Source organism: Psittacula echo (genome assembly GCF_963264785.1).
Source record: "Psittacula echo genome assembly, chromosome: 5".
Lineage (NCBI taxonomy): Eukaryota > Metazoa > Chordata > Aves > Psittaciformes > Psittacidae > Psittacula > Psittacula echo.
This window is the reverse complement of record NC_137739.1, coordinates 18,024,556-18,038,022: the sequence shown is the minus strand read 5'-3', so window position 1 is coordinate 18,038,022 and position 13,467 is coordinate 18,024,556. Positions and strand designations below refer to the sequence as shown.

Genomic DNA, 13,467 nt, shown 5'->3' with positions numbered 1-13,467 from the left:
GAAAACCAGCCAGGGGGTCATAGTCCCCCAGGATGCCATTGCATCCCTGCTGTGAAGGCATCTGGATATGTGCAACTGTGATGCCACAGAATGCCCCTTCCCCTCAGGGTGCAGCTCTGCTGTGCCCTGATTTGATGCCCATTTGGAGGGGGGGAGAGATGTCAGGGGGCTCTGCTCTCCCACACAGCTAATGGGGAGCCGTGATGCAGCAGGGGCTCAGGCTCTCCCTTGGTGGTGGCTGTGTGTCCCCCCACTGCCTGACCATGTTGGGGAGCTGCCCCCAGGGCTGTGGGGGATTCCCAGGGCTGACCCACACCTCAGGGACAGGGTGTCATCCCTTTCTGAATGCCCAACTGCCCCCAAGCATCATGTCCTCACCCACTGGGTGATATCTGTGTGGAGAGCTGGGGCAGCTCTCTAGGGTGGGGTAAAGGGTTGCTCAGCACCCATAGTAGCACCCACAGGCTGGACTTGACCCACTGGTGCATGTGCCTGCATCCTCCTCCACTTCTTCTCATCCCTGCTTGCTGCTTCCACAGCTCCAGCCCAGATCCGGTCCATGCTGCAGGCAATGTCTCTAATGGATCTCTGCCTGCCAGGAGCGGGGTGTGCTGGAGGGGAGTGGGATGAGCCCTCCAGCACCCAGAGCTCATCCATGCAAGCATGCCACTGCAGCAGGGCTGGGACCCCCGGCCTGAGCCACTGTCCTGGCACATGGCGATGGAGCCAACCAGGCTACGTGTCCCTGCTGAGCAGGACCAGCCAGGAGCTCCAGACAGGGAATGGGGTTTCCTTGCAGATAGCTCCCCAAAATCCCCATCCTGGTGTGTTCAAGATGGGCAGCAGCTGCCGCATGCGAACGTGAAGGCTCCTCCATCGCAGAGCATCGGCCTCAGTGGAGGGTGAGGATGGTGCGGGTTGCTCGGGGCTGCAGAGCCGAGGCGATTGTTCCCGTCCCTGACCCATTATCGCGGGCAGTGGAGGCGGGCGGCCGGGACAGGGGCTGCATTATTGACGAGGGTGAAGGCAGCGCCCGGCGCAGGCAGCGGCGGAGCAGGCAGGGCCCCTCCGGCAGCGCTCAGCCCCGGGCAAAGCACTTTGCCTGCTCCGCAGAGCCGCGGAGCAGGCGGGCCCTGGCCCCGCAGCCACCGCAGCTCCTGGTCCTGCGGCTGCCGAACAGCCCCGGTGGGACGGTGCTGGGCTGGGGGCACCCCTGAGCATGCCCGGGAGGGTGGCACGGGTGGGCAGCGATGCCATTGCACCGGTGCTGCGGCTCTGCAGCCCTGCACAGCGATGGTGCTGCTCTTGTTTTTAAGCCTCCCTTTGTCTCTAGGCGGAGATTTGCGGCGTAAAATGCACAATATGTTCTATCTGCCCTGTGGGAACCATAAAATATTCACCAGCAGCTCCCATTATAGTCAGAGTGAATCACGGAGAGCGCTCGAGCCCTCACTCCTCAACATGCCTCCTCCCCGTGCAGCCCGGTCCAGTGCCTGCCTGCACGCCGCAGCAGGGACCCACACTTCCACCTCAGGCCTGGGAGACACCCCGGGCTCTGCAGGTTAAGGGGAGTGACCACACTGATGGGATGTCAAACACCTCCACGTGCCCGAGCATCCTCACGGCCACCTGGGAGGAGCAGTGTCAACCCCATGTGTGGAAGGAACCAGTGCGATGGGCAGCAGTTAACCTGGTGTCCTCGGGGCGACTTGTGCCATCACTTTGCTTCTTGTAGCCACAGCCCCTTGATGGGGTCATGCCAGGGCCGGGTGGGACAGACCCCTTGCTGCCCTTGCTGTCACACACACAGTGTGTTCGTATGGGTCAGTACAACAGCACTCATCCTCCATCCTCCCCCACCACGTCCTGCTCTCTGTCCTTCCATCCATCCCTCCCTTCAGACCCACTGCTCTCACTGCCCTTCCCCATTTCCCCTGTCACACCTCAGGCTCAAGGCATGACAGTGTCAAGGGACAACAAATATACTGTGAAAGCCATGCGCTGCTCCAAAGCTGATGTGTCAAATACATCCCCTCCTCTGACACACAATTACAGGGACTTGGAGAAGAGTTCATGCTATCTCAACCCTTGTGAATGATGCACAATTACAGCTTGATTTCACCTCCACCCCTTCCATGGCCACACCACCACCCAGTTGGTGACCCAGAAGGCGTCCTGAGGGCTCTCCATGGTGTCCTGGTGGCTCAGGGCCAGGGGCAGCATCCATATGCCTGCTCCTGGGAGGTGCTGCCCCCTCCATGCACCAACCCACCCAGTTCTTGAGTGTTCCAGCTGCACCAGGCTCCCGGCACAGTAGGATTTGCCTCCAGCACAGTGGCCAGGATGTGGCTCCAAGGATGCAGTTCCCACCTGGGCTGGCCATCATGACACGGGTCACCACCGGGTCACTAGGCTGAGATGTCCAAGTGTGTCCCCAGCACTGAGCAGCACAGGGCCAGGTGAGGTGACCCTGCTCACATGTGGGGCAGCCCCATGGGGGTGATGGGCAGTGGTTTGAGCCACACAAGCCCTCAGCATCCCACAGAGGCGAGGACAAGGGGCTGCGGCAGGAGGGTTAAACCTTCCTCTGCCACACGGCTCCTCTCATGAACAGACTGAGGGGAGCAGCAGAGCCCTCCCCACCAAAATTAACTCTCCATCTGTTTCTCCCCATCTGAGGCTGATGGCTTGTGACAGGGCCTCCTGAATGCAAAGATGTTTTGCCTGGAAAAATCTATTAGGAGTTGCTGTAAGAAAGACCGAATTCTTCTCCTTCTGTCTCTCCCCACTGGTCTCAAGGTGCCCACCCCAGGCAGGAGCAGGCTGGCAGCCGGCGCTGCCACTCAGCCGGAAAGCGCTGCCTGCACCAGCCGGCCCCGACAGGAGACAGAGGGAGGATGGGAGCAGCCCTGCATGGTGTGAGGGTGCAGATTATCACAGAACTGGGCAAAGGTTTAGGTTAAAGGGACCTTAAAGCTCATCCAGTCCCAACCCCCTGCCACGGGCAGGGACACCTTCCACTAGAGCAGGTTGCTCCAAGCCCCGTCCAGCCTGGCCTTGAACACTGCCAGGGATGGGGCAGCCACAGCTTCTCTGGGCAAAATGGTTTTTAATGGCTTTAACCTGACAGAGAGGAGATTGAGATGAGCTCTTAGGCAGAAGTTCTTCCCTGTGAGGGTGCTGAGGCGCTGGCACAGGTTGCCCAGAGAAGCTGTGGCTGCCCCATCCCTGGCAGTGTTCAAGGCCAGGTTGGACGGGGCTTGGAGCAACCTGGTCTAGTGGAAGATGTCCCTTCCTGTGGCAGGGGGTTGGAACTGGATGAGCTTTAAGGTCCCTTCCAACCCAAACTATTCAGTGATTCTACGATTCCCAAAAGCCATCCATGCCCAAGCCTGGCCACGGGTCAGGGATGCACTGGGTACAGCCCTGACACCATCACAGCCCTCGCCCATCCCGATGTTGATGGAGAAACTGAGGCAGGAGGAGCCCTACCCGGGCAGGGAAGGCAGACAGGCAGGTTCAGGCAGCGGGTGCCCTCTCCCGGCAGCTCCGCAGCCCTGCTCGGCCCTGAGCATGTCTGAATGAAAGTTCTCTGTTGCTCTTCCCTGCCCCACTCCCCGAAATGCCCCTGAAGAAACCTACAACCTAACTTCACCCTTTCTTGAGCGCTCAGCTCTGCTCTGAAGTCACCGACGGACACCCATCCCTGCAAGAAACGGCTTCAAGGCTCTGCTTGGACCTAAAATCTCTCCATCCCAGTTATCCCTGCATCCCCCCGGCAGCCAAGCACAGCGAAAGCTGCAGCTTCAGTACAAAACAAAACTTTATTTGGTCCATCAGAACCTGAGTTTGAAAACCACCCATGGATAATTCATATGGTACAGGGATTACTGCTTTGATTTACAGTTGATAAAATATCCTATGATTCTGAAGAGCTGGGTAGTATTTACAGGGTTAAAAATATTCACAGCTCAGAGACAGAAATAAAGAGGGGGAAAACGTGAATGACAAATCAAAGGAGGAAGGAGCAGATAAGGGAGAAAACAGAATAAAGATACAGACAGAGCTTGGCTCAGTGGCTGTGGGCAAGGACGGTGCCAGCGCAGCCACCCCCCCCTCCCCAGGACACAGGGACACACTGGGCAAAGCCACAAGCCACCATCCATCCCACCTGTGCAGGGTGTGGGGTGCAGGCAGCCCCCCAGCACCATCCCAGCACCCAGCATCACCCACCCCACGCCAAACTGCAGGTTCACACGGCTTGGGAAGGAGGGGAACACCGGGGGACCCCCAAAACACACACACTTACACACACACGCACCCTTGTGCTAAGCCAGAGAGCCACCATGCCCCGCAGAAGGGGGGGACAGCCAGCAGCACCCCACAACACCTGCAGGCACCTGCCTTGTGCTCACTGCTGCCCACAGGGCTTGGCCTCTAAGGACAGGGTGCTCTGCTTTCCCCACCCCCCAAAATCATACCCCCAGGACATGGCAACGTGGTAAAGCCATAGGAGCTGCTCCCCAGAGGCCGGTTCTGGAGCCACCACCCCTCGGCATGGCATGGGGAGGCCCCTGGGGGGACTGAGTCCCACTCAGGGCCATGGCTTCACTCCAGGCACTGCTCCCAATGGCTGCCTTTGCATAGTGACACTGTGTGACGAGGTGAGTGGGGTCCCCTCTGCTGCAGCACTGCTGAGCATCACCCCATGGCCTCGCTGCCCACCTCGAGCAGCGGTGGTGGAGGTCAGCCTGAGGGGTGAGGAAAACCCCCCTGGCAGCAGCTTCCTCAAACAACCCAGTGCCATCTCTTCCCCAGCCCCAGCACGCGGGACACACGAAGTGGATGGAGGGGTCCAACCAGGAGTGGCACCATGGTGACCTCAGCACCCCCTGCTATGGTACCTTGGTGCTATGTTGGTCCTGGCAGCAGACAATGGGGGGGAACAAGACAGTGGGAAGGGGCCAGGGACAGATGGAGGGTCACACAGACGGACAGACATCAGAGGTATATTCTTATTTTTGCAGCGCCAGCGCCCTGGCACCATGGGAGGGGACAGAGTCCTGAGCGCGGTGCCTGGGAAGGGCCTTGACAGCAACCTTCAGCCCCCCACTCCCGCAGCCCCTCGCTGCAGGCAGAGGGCACTGGCCCCAGGGCAGGTTTGGGGCAGGAGGGATCCTGAGATGGCCCCGCGCCCACAGCTCCTCATCCAGTGCACAGGGGTCCAGAGGTGCCAGGGCCAGGGGGGCAGTGGGCAGAGCTGGTCCTGGCCCTGTGAGCAAGCCAAGTGCTGGGTGTTGATGCTCTGGCTCTGCCTCACAGCACTGACAGCTCAGATGTGACCCCAGGCCAGAGGCTTGGTGCAGAGAAGGGGGGAGAGGAGCAGGGAGTGGGAGGCGCTTCGTCATAGGGGCCGGGGGCCATGGAGCCCTGCGACCTCAGGTGTGAGCAGTGGGTTGTGGGTGCCCTTCGTCAACATCCAGTCATTGAGGAAGGCCTGCGTGGCTTTGCGGTGCGCCAGGCGGTGGGTGATGGAGAAGCCAGCGTTACCCTCCAGCTGGGAGAGGATCACCAACACTTGCCTGCAAAGTGAATGGCGGGCTCAGGGCCGGGCAGCTGCCTCTGCCCTGACCATAGAACCATAGAATCAATCAGGTTGTAAAAGACATTTAAGATCAAGTCCAACTGTTCCCCAGCACTGCCAAGGCCATCACTAACCCATGGCACTAAAAGGCTCATCTACACAGTTTGTGAACACTTTCAGGGATGATGACTCCACCACTGCCCTGGGCAGCCTGTTCCAATGCCTGACTACCCTTTAGGCAAGAAATTGTTTCTAATATCCAGTCTAAACTTCCACTGGTGCAACCTGTGCCATCTCCTCACATCCTATCACTTGTTAACCTGAGACTGACCCCCACTTCTTGGCTCCATCCTCCTTTCAGGCAGTTGTAGCGAGCAATAAGGTCCCCCCTGAGCCTTCTCTTCTCCAGACTAAACCCTCCAGTTCCCTCAGCCATTCCTCATCACACTTGTGCTCCAGACCCTTCACCAGCTCCATTGCCCTTCTCTGGATCTGCTCCATCTCCTCAATGTCTCTCTTGTAGTGAGGGAGCCAGATGATGTGATGTCACCCCAGTGCCACCCTCGGCCCACACTTCCCTGCCAGCCCCAGATCCTGCCTGGCTCCAAGCCTCCTGCCTGCCCTCGCCACCTCTGCCTACCCCAGACCTGTGCAGGGGGGGAACGCTGTCCTGTGTTTTGAGGCTCCCACGCGTGGAGACGACGTTGAAGCTGTCTGTGCAGTCACACTGGACATGCAGGTAGGACTTGGGGTGCCGGTTCTCCACCACCACGATGAGCCCTGCCCAGCCGTGCGTCAAGTAGTAGCAGGTCATCCCCTCGCGGCCCTGGGGCAAAGAGCAGGGTCAGGGCTGGCAGGTCTCTGAGAACCCCTGCTCCCAGTCTCAGCCCCTAGACCAGCATCTTCCATCCCCAGCTGCTCAGGTACCCCAAGCAGCAAAGGCAATGGGTATAAATGGGGTTGAAGGAGACAAGGTGGCAACCAGGGCTGGCACAACCCTGCCTGGCCCCTGCCAGACTGAGGATGCAGCAGAGGCAGTGTCCAGGCTCCCACTGTCAGCATCACCCTGACCCCACTGCAGCCACAGGCAGCTGCCGCCCTGTGCCTTCTGCACCCACCTCATGGCGCTCGCCCTTGTTTTCAGTCAGCAGGATGATGGCATCTGCCAAAGTGGTGGGCTGCGCCTCCACCTGCTCCACCATCACCAGCCGGGAGCTGTAGATTGCCAGGATATAGCTGGAATAATCAGTGGCTGGTCGGCTGCTGGTGGGACTGGATGCTGCAGAGACACATGGAGGAAGGAGGGATCAGTGGCATTGTCACCAAGCCCACAACCCCCAGGAGCAGGGCTGCTGCATGTGTAAGCAACCTCCACCCGCATCAAGGTCCCTGTGGTGAAGGTCGAGGGCTTTGCCACCACTGTCCACTGCAAGGGAGCATGGCTGTGTGGGGAGTCTCTCACCCTGGAGAGCGCTGGGGCCTGCCAGGGCAGTGTTCCAGTGGTTGAAAGCACAGCACACCACAGCATACTCGCCCGGCTCCAGCATGACATCGCAGTTGACAAACTTCTTGACAGCCCGTTTGCTGTGAGCCATCAGCCGGCCCAGGCTCAGCTTGTTCCCGCTGGTGAAGGTGGCTCGGAACACCATGATGCACAGGTCTAGCAAGTGGCTGTCCACTGCATCCGACCGCCTGCACCAAAAGGGGAGAACAGTAACATCACTTCAGTGCCGGGCTGTGGAGCACAGGGAGGGCACAGGCAGGATGGCAGATCCAGAGGAAGGGTCACCATAGGATCCCAGACTGGCTTGGGTTGGAAGGGATCTTAAAAGCTCATCCAGTCCCAATCCCCTGCCACAGGCAGGGACACCTTCCACTAGACCAGGTTGCTCCAAGCCCCGTCCAACCTGGCCTTGAACACTGCCAGGGATGGGGCAGCCACAGCTTCTCTGGGCAACCTGTGCCAGCGCCTCAGCACCCTCACAGGGAAGAACTTCTGCCTAAGAGCTCATCTCAATCTCCTCTCTGGTGGGTTAAAGTCGTTCCCCCTTGTCCTGCCCCTACAGGCCCTTGTCCAAAGCCACCCTCCAGGTTTCTTGAAGTCCCTTTAGGCACTGGAAGCTGCTCTAAGGTCTCCCCGGAGCCTTCTCTTCCCCAGCCCGAATATCCAGACTCTCATCCAGTCCTCCCGCTGCCCCAAGTTCCAGCCCCAGAAACGAGCACATGTTCAGGGCTTGGGTTTTGGCTAAAACAAAAAGCAGACCTTGACAACTGGAGAAATGGGGAATGGGGACCCACCCCTGGGCTCTGTGACCCTGTGGGATGGCCTGGGATGAAAGGTTGGTGGTGTTTGGGTTTTCTCTCAGGTCCAGCTCACCTGCTGCCCTCCTGGAAGAGGGCAAACTCCAGGGCAGCTCGCTCCAACACCGTCAGCGATGTCACTGTCACCGGCCCACTGGCCTTGTTGGGGAACATGCCCTGCACACGTGCCTCGTGCCAGTCCGAATGGAGTTTGCAGATATCCACTGAGTCAAAATACCTGTGGGGAAGCTGGGCTCAGCCCCTGCAGGGTGCTCTGTGTGGACACTGCTCTGCCCTCATGCAGACCCTGGCGATACCTTCTCCTGCCCGCCCCACCTTGACCCCTGTGTCCCGTTTTCTGTCCCCTGCTTTGCTGCCCACCCCACAGGATCTGCCTCTTGGGTGCTACCGTACTTGATGAAGTCGCTGTACTCCATCCAGAAGACACCTTCACTGCTGCCGTGGGGCATCAGGTCATGCCGCAGTGGAGTTGGCCAGTGTGGCCACTCATCGGACCAGCTCCCATTCCAGGAGAAGCGGCCCCAGGGGTTTCGGAGCCGCAGTAACCTGGTGGAAAGGGGAAATAGTGTCAGAGGCCCAGGAGGAAGAGGAGCACAAGGAAGATCACCTCTGAGATGCTCTCCCACCTCTGTAGACCCAGACAGCCCCCTGCAGAGGGCACAACGCCACTTCTGCCGCTGCCTTTCAAAGCCCTCACAGCATCCTAGACCTAATTTTCCACCCCCACTGTGGCTGGAGATGCTCTTGACCAGCAGCTCTGGGCCTGCTGCAGCTCCCTCTGCTCTTCCCTGACCAAGGCGCCTGCAGCCAGGCACTGCAGGGAATGGACTCAGCAGGGAAGAGGCTGATGAGTGTGATGTGGCTGGAAACGGGGCTTCACAGAGCACTCAGGCTGTTGGAGGCAGCACCCATTTCTACCCCCCCCCTCCAAAGGTGAGAACGGTGCCCTGACTGCCTCACGCAAGAGCTCAACTCAATCCTCTGTGTCTTGTGAGACCTGGTGAACCATTCTGCACTCTAGGGTGTGCTGGAGCAGAGCAGCCCTGTGTGTGGAGGCTGTTGCCCAGAAAAGACAGCATATATGGAAAAAAGCACTTACATGACACCCTGGGATGCAAAAATAGCCCTTGCTGGCCATGAGGATGGGACACTGAAGAGTCCCCAAGGTCTTGTCCAGCCTGCACTCAATTATCCATCCCCCACATTCTGCTTGGGCTGTGGCAGGGATGTCTGCTGGACCACACCAGCCTCCACTCTGAGCTCACCTGAAGCCCTGGACATCCCGCACGTCCAGGATGGAGTATGCATGCCGTGGACGGAGACCCATACTCTCGTAGGCCACATCATCCACCTTCATGTTGCCTCCTCCACAGGACGCACCCATGAGGAACCTGCACAAGGGAACAGCAAAACCTCAGTGTCCTGCCAGGCCTGGTATGGGGGGAAGCTCATCCCTACTGCTCACGGCATGGGACAGGCTCCTCCCAGGAGCTTCCTGGATATTCCCTCTCTGCAACAACACTAAGCCTCCCCAGCCACACAGAAAGGCAAGTGGTGCATCTGCCTCCCCTTTGCAGGCTGCTGGCCCCTGCAGGGGTGAGGATAGACTATTTGGAGTGAGAGATCTGCACCAGCCAGGCCTGGGGGCACACCACATGCTGGGACCTATCAAGTCTCCCGTGTGCCTTCAGCTAACCCAACTGCCCTCCCACTCCTCCTGCCAGAGCGATAAGGTGTTTGAATCACAGAATCCCAGGTTGGAAGGGATCTCAAGGATCATCTGGTCCAACCTTTCTAAGCAAAGCATGACCTAGACTGGATGTCCCAGCACTCTGTCCAGCCAAATCTTAAAGGTGTCCAGTGTTGGGGAGTCACCACTTCCCTGGGGAAATTATTGCAGTGGCTGGTTGTTCTCATTGGGAAAAATTTTCCTCTTGTGTCCAGCTGGCATCTCCCCAGGAGTAACTTGTGCCCACCACCCCTCCTCTTTTTTCATGTGACTCCTTACAAAAAGGGAGTCTCTTTTCTTTGTAGCCACCCTTTAAGTACTGGCACATGGTGAAGGTTCTCCCCTGAGCCTTCTTTTCTCAGTGCTGAACAAGCCCAGCTCACTCAGCCTTTCGTCATATGCTTCCCAGTCCTTGGATCATCTTTGTGGCCCTTCTCTGGATCCTCTCAGCCCATCCACATCTTTTTTGTATATACATTTACTTTTGCTTTGTCTCCTACAGACTGCCTAGAGTCATGCCCAGGTATGGCCAACAAAGCTGCAATGTGTATGGGTGGGAGACACGTGCAGGGTCAAGCACTTCACAATACAAACACCACTGAAAGCAAAGCAAGCGGGCTGGATGCCAGCCACTTCACAACTCCTACAAGACAGCAGTAAACGTGCACAGGGAACTTCACCAGCGTTTTCATTTCATATGAGAAAGAAACAAAGGAGAAAGAATTCCTGAGGAGTTTAAAGGGGGAGCTCCACCAGTGCTGCAGATGAGGTGGTGGGCTCCAGCAGCCCCTCTCCTCTGAGCCTCTCCAAGAGTGCTCCCCCCTCCCTCCCCTCTCCAAGTGTCCATGCTCCTGCCACGGCACCCTCCTGCCTCATCTTACCCAGCCTCCTTAGAACTCAGCATTTTGGCCCAGATGAGGTCAGTGTCAATGGGCTCCTCGCGAGGGTTAGTGGAGCTGACCTGCAGCATCAGGCTCTCGCAGGGCGCACCCGTTAGTGTAGCCAGGCCTTCAATAGCACGCCCTGCCTGGAGGGCAAAGTACGAACCATGGAGCTTGGCCAGAGCCTTCTCAATGAGGGCGACCCACAACTGCTTCCTCTGAGCCTGTGGAAAGAGGGAGAAACACGTCACGAGCTGCCATGGGCAGGGGATGGGAAAGCAAATGCAGCACATGCATACAGGGCAAAGCCCCTCTCAGCCACCCTTCTGCTGGAGATGGAGAGGCAGGAGCAGCAAGACCAGACACCAGGAGCTTGGTCTCATGAGGAAGAACCCATTCTCTAACTGCTCAGTGTTTTGTTTGCACAGTTCAATTCCATTTAGGAAAACATCCTGGAGTGAATGTCTGTCAGATAGAGCTGCACCCTTAGGTGTCTAGGCAGTCAGGCTGGCAGGGTGGGTGCCCACAATACTTCCTTCTGCTTCAACCTGGATTGAAAAGGATTTAATAATCATAGGATCTCAGACTGGTGTGGGTTGGAAAGGACCTTAAGCTCATCCAGTTCAAACCCCCCTGCCATGGGCAGGGACATCCCACACCAGACCATGTCACTCAAGGCTCTGTCCAATCTGGCCTTGAACACTGCCAGGGATGGAGTATAATGAAAGAGGCTATTGAGCACATCTGGAACAACTGCCTTTCACTCACACACTGCTGCAAACCAAAACTAGCACACCTTTGGCGGAGGAGGCTGCCTAGAGCACACAAGGAGGTGGGACCGGGTAGATTTTACCCATGGAACAGTGACACTGTTTCAAGGACAAGCTCCAAGATCTCTCGGGCAGACAGGTAAAGTCCTCTACTCCAGCACAGGGACAGTGGCAAGATGTTGTGACAAGACGAAAGTTTTCCAGGGTGGAAAGCTCCCCCTGGAGACACTTTGTTCTGGTGCCAGGCTATTGCTCTTGGCATCTCTAGGCTGATTACAGATATGGGAAGAAATGGAGATGCTGCATTAATGCACCCAAGGTTTGCAAAGCCTCCATCAGCCACGGGCTCGGGGTGCAGCTGTCACCACCATGTCCAAGTCACTGCAGGGTACAGCCTCCAGCCATGCTTCACCTCTCATCCCCAGCATGTGAGACACCTCAGCCCCAACCCCTGCCTGCAGTGAGGATGCTAAGGGGAAGGGGCATGAGGGCAGAAGGCAAGGAGACAATACCATCCACTACAACCCCAGAAAATCAGGGTTTTAGCCAGTGCTTGGAGGGGAAAAGCCCTGGTGCAGTGTGACTGTGTGCGACTCCCAGGTGGCAGCCGAGAGCTGGGAGAGAAAAGGAGGGCCCTGAAGATTTCTTTCCCATGGATAAAAAAGCTTGCAAGTGCTTTCCACTGGGTTTTGAGTCCTTCACTCAACAAATTCCATGTTGGTTTTTCTGCCTGAGCCGCAGCCAGGGAGCTCGGGAAAGAACCTGATTTTCTTTTGATATTAAAACTCTGGTTTTCCTTTCCCACATCCAGCTCCCACAGCTAAACACTCGATGGAAAACTCCTGCGAACATTCAGACGCCCCTGGAAACACAGGTAAGGCAAGGCCAGCCCATGAGAAAATCTTCCATCGATAATAATAATAACAACAACAACAGACTTGAAATTTGTAAGAAAGGAAAGATGGATGGAAATTAAAAAAGAAAATAGAGAGACAGGTAAATCTTACACTGAAAATAAAGAAGTGCATCTGGATCCTCTGTATACTGAGAGGCAAAACGCAGGCACCGACTCTTCCTTCTTCCCCTCTCTAAAGTTTTTCTCCTTAAGAGGACTGGCTTTCAGCAGCTTTGCCCCACTCAGTGTCCCTGTGTCCCAGGGGAAGATCCACCATGCTGCTGGGAATGTGGCCAGGCAGCTTGGACAGCTGCAAGTCCCTGCCTGGAGCCAGGGGTAAGGAGGGTTCTGGAGCCAACTGTGCTGCTGCTCCAAGAGGTCTGTGAGCTTCGTTCGACACAGCCCTGGGACAACCAGCAGCTGCCCCAGCACTGGGCCACCTCCACCCTGCAGAGGGCACAGGCTACCGAGCACACTCAAGCTGTGCCAACATTAAGGTTCCCCAAATCACAGAATCATACAGAATGCTTTGCACTGGAAGGGACCCTAAGACTCATCCAGTCCAACCCCCCTGCCACAGGCACGGACACCTTCCACTAGACCAGGTTGCTCCAAGCCCCATCCAACCTGGCCTTGAACGCTGCCAGGCATGGGGCAGCCACAGCTTCTCTGGGCAACCTGTGCAGGGCCTCAGCACCCTCACAGGGAAGAACTTCTGCCTAAGAGCTCACCTCAGTCTCCCCTCTGGCAGGTTAAAGTCATTCCCCTTTGTCCTTACCTTCAGGCCCCACTTCCCCAGTCAGAGTTCTGTCCTGACATCTACAGATGATGTGGTGTGGGGCTGTGCGTGTTTTAAAAGAGGACTAGAATTGACAGAACAAAGTCCAATCCATCAGTCTTGGGTCCGTGGCTCCTCCTGACAGTGGCACTTTGTTTTCTTTGTCAGATTTTGCTGCCTGAGTTTCAATAAAGATGTTCTCAGTCTCCTTCATGGATGTGATCCCAGCAAGTGCCGCTGGGCCTGGCAAGCAGGACGGGCATGACAGCACTGATGGCCTGAAGCGGCTGCGGGAGCTCCGTTCATACCAGCAGATGCCACCTGAGTGTGCTCAGAGCAACTGGGCACTGGCTCGAAACAGGCTGATTTGTTGTCCCTCCCTCTCCACGGTCCCTCCCTGGCAAAGCCAAGCTGCCAGACCTCCCTGTAGAGGAAAGCAACAGCTTTTCCTCAGCCCCCACAGCACAAAACACTCAGGTTAAAAGAGCTTCCTTTTGCTGCGAAGAAT

At 57.2% G+C, this 13,467-nt stretch overlaps 1 protein-coding gene across 15 annotated transcripts in view; it reads right to left on the bottom strand.

Annotated features, from left to right (window-relative positions):
- Positions 1–3,805: 3,805 nt before the first annotated feature.
- The window catches only part of CAPN15 (calpain 15), a 61,151-nt gene continuing 51,489 nt past the window's right edge, over positions 3,806–13,467 (bottom strand). For 13 of the 15 annotated variants that reach the window (XM_080619931.1, XM_080619932.1, XM_080619924.1 and 10 more), the window contains 8 exons: positions 10,517–10,740; positions 9,172–9,297; positions 8,300–8,452; positions 7,962–8,123; positions 7,047–7,276; positions 6,703–6,863; positions 6,232–6,410; positions 3,806–5,582 (listed from right to left, as the gene is read on the bottom strand). In XM_080619931.1, the coding sequence (XP_080476057.1) occupies positions 5,405–5,582; positions 6,232–6,410; positions 6,703–6,863; positions 7,047–7,276; positions 7,962–8,123; positions 8,300–8,452; positions 9,172–9,297; positions 10,517–10,740 (1,413 nt within the window). In that variant the 3' untranslated portion in view covers positions 3,806–5,404. Of the gene's footprint in view, positions 5,628–6,224; positions 6,411–6,702; positions 6,864–7,046; positions 7,277–7,961; positions 8,124–8,299; positions 8,453–9,171; positions 9,298–10,516; positions 10,741–13,467 lie in introns of all 15 variants that reach the window. The other 2 variants (XM_080619937.1, XM_080619938.1) reach the window with 2 other exon arrangements.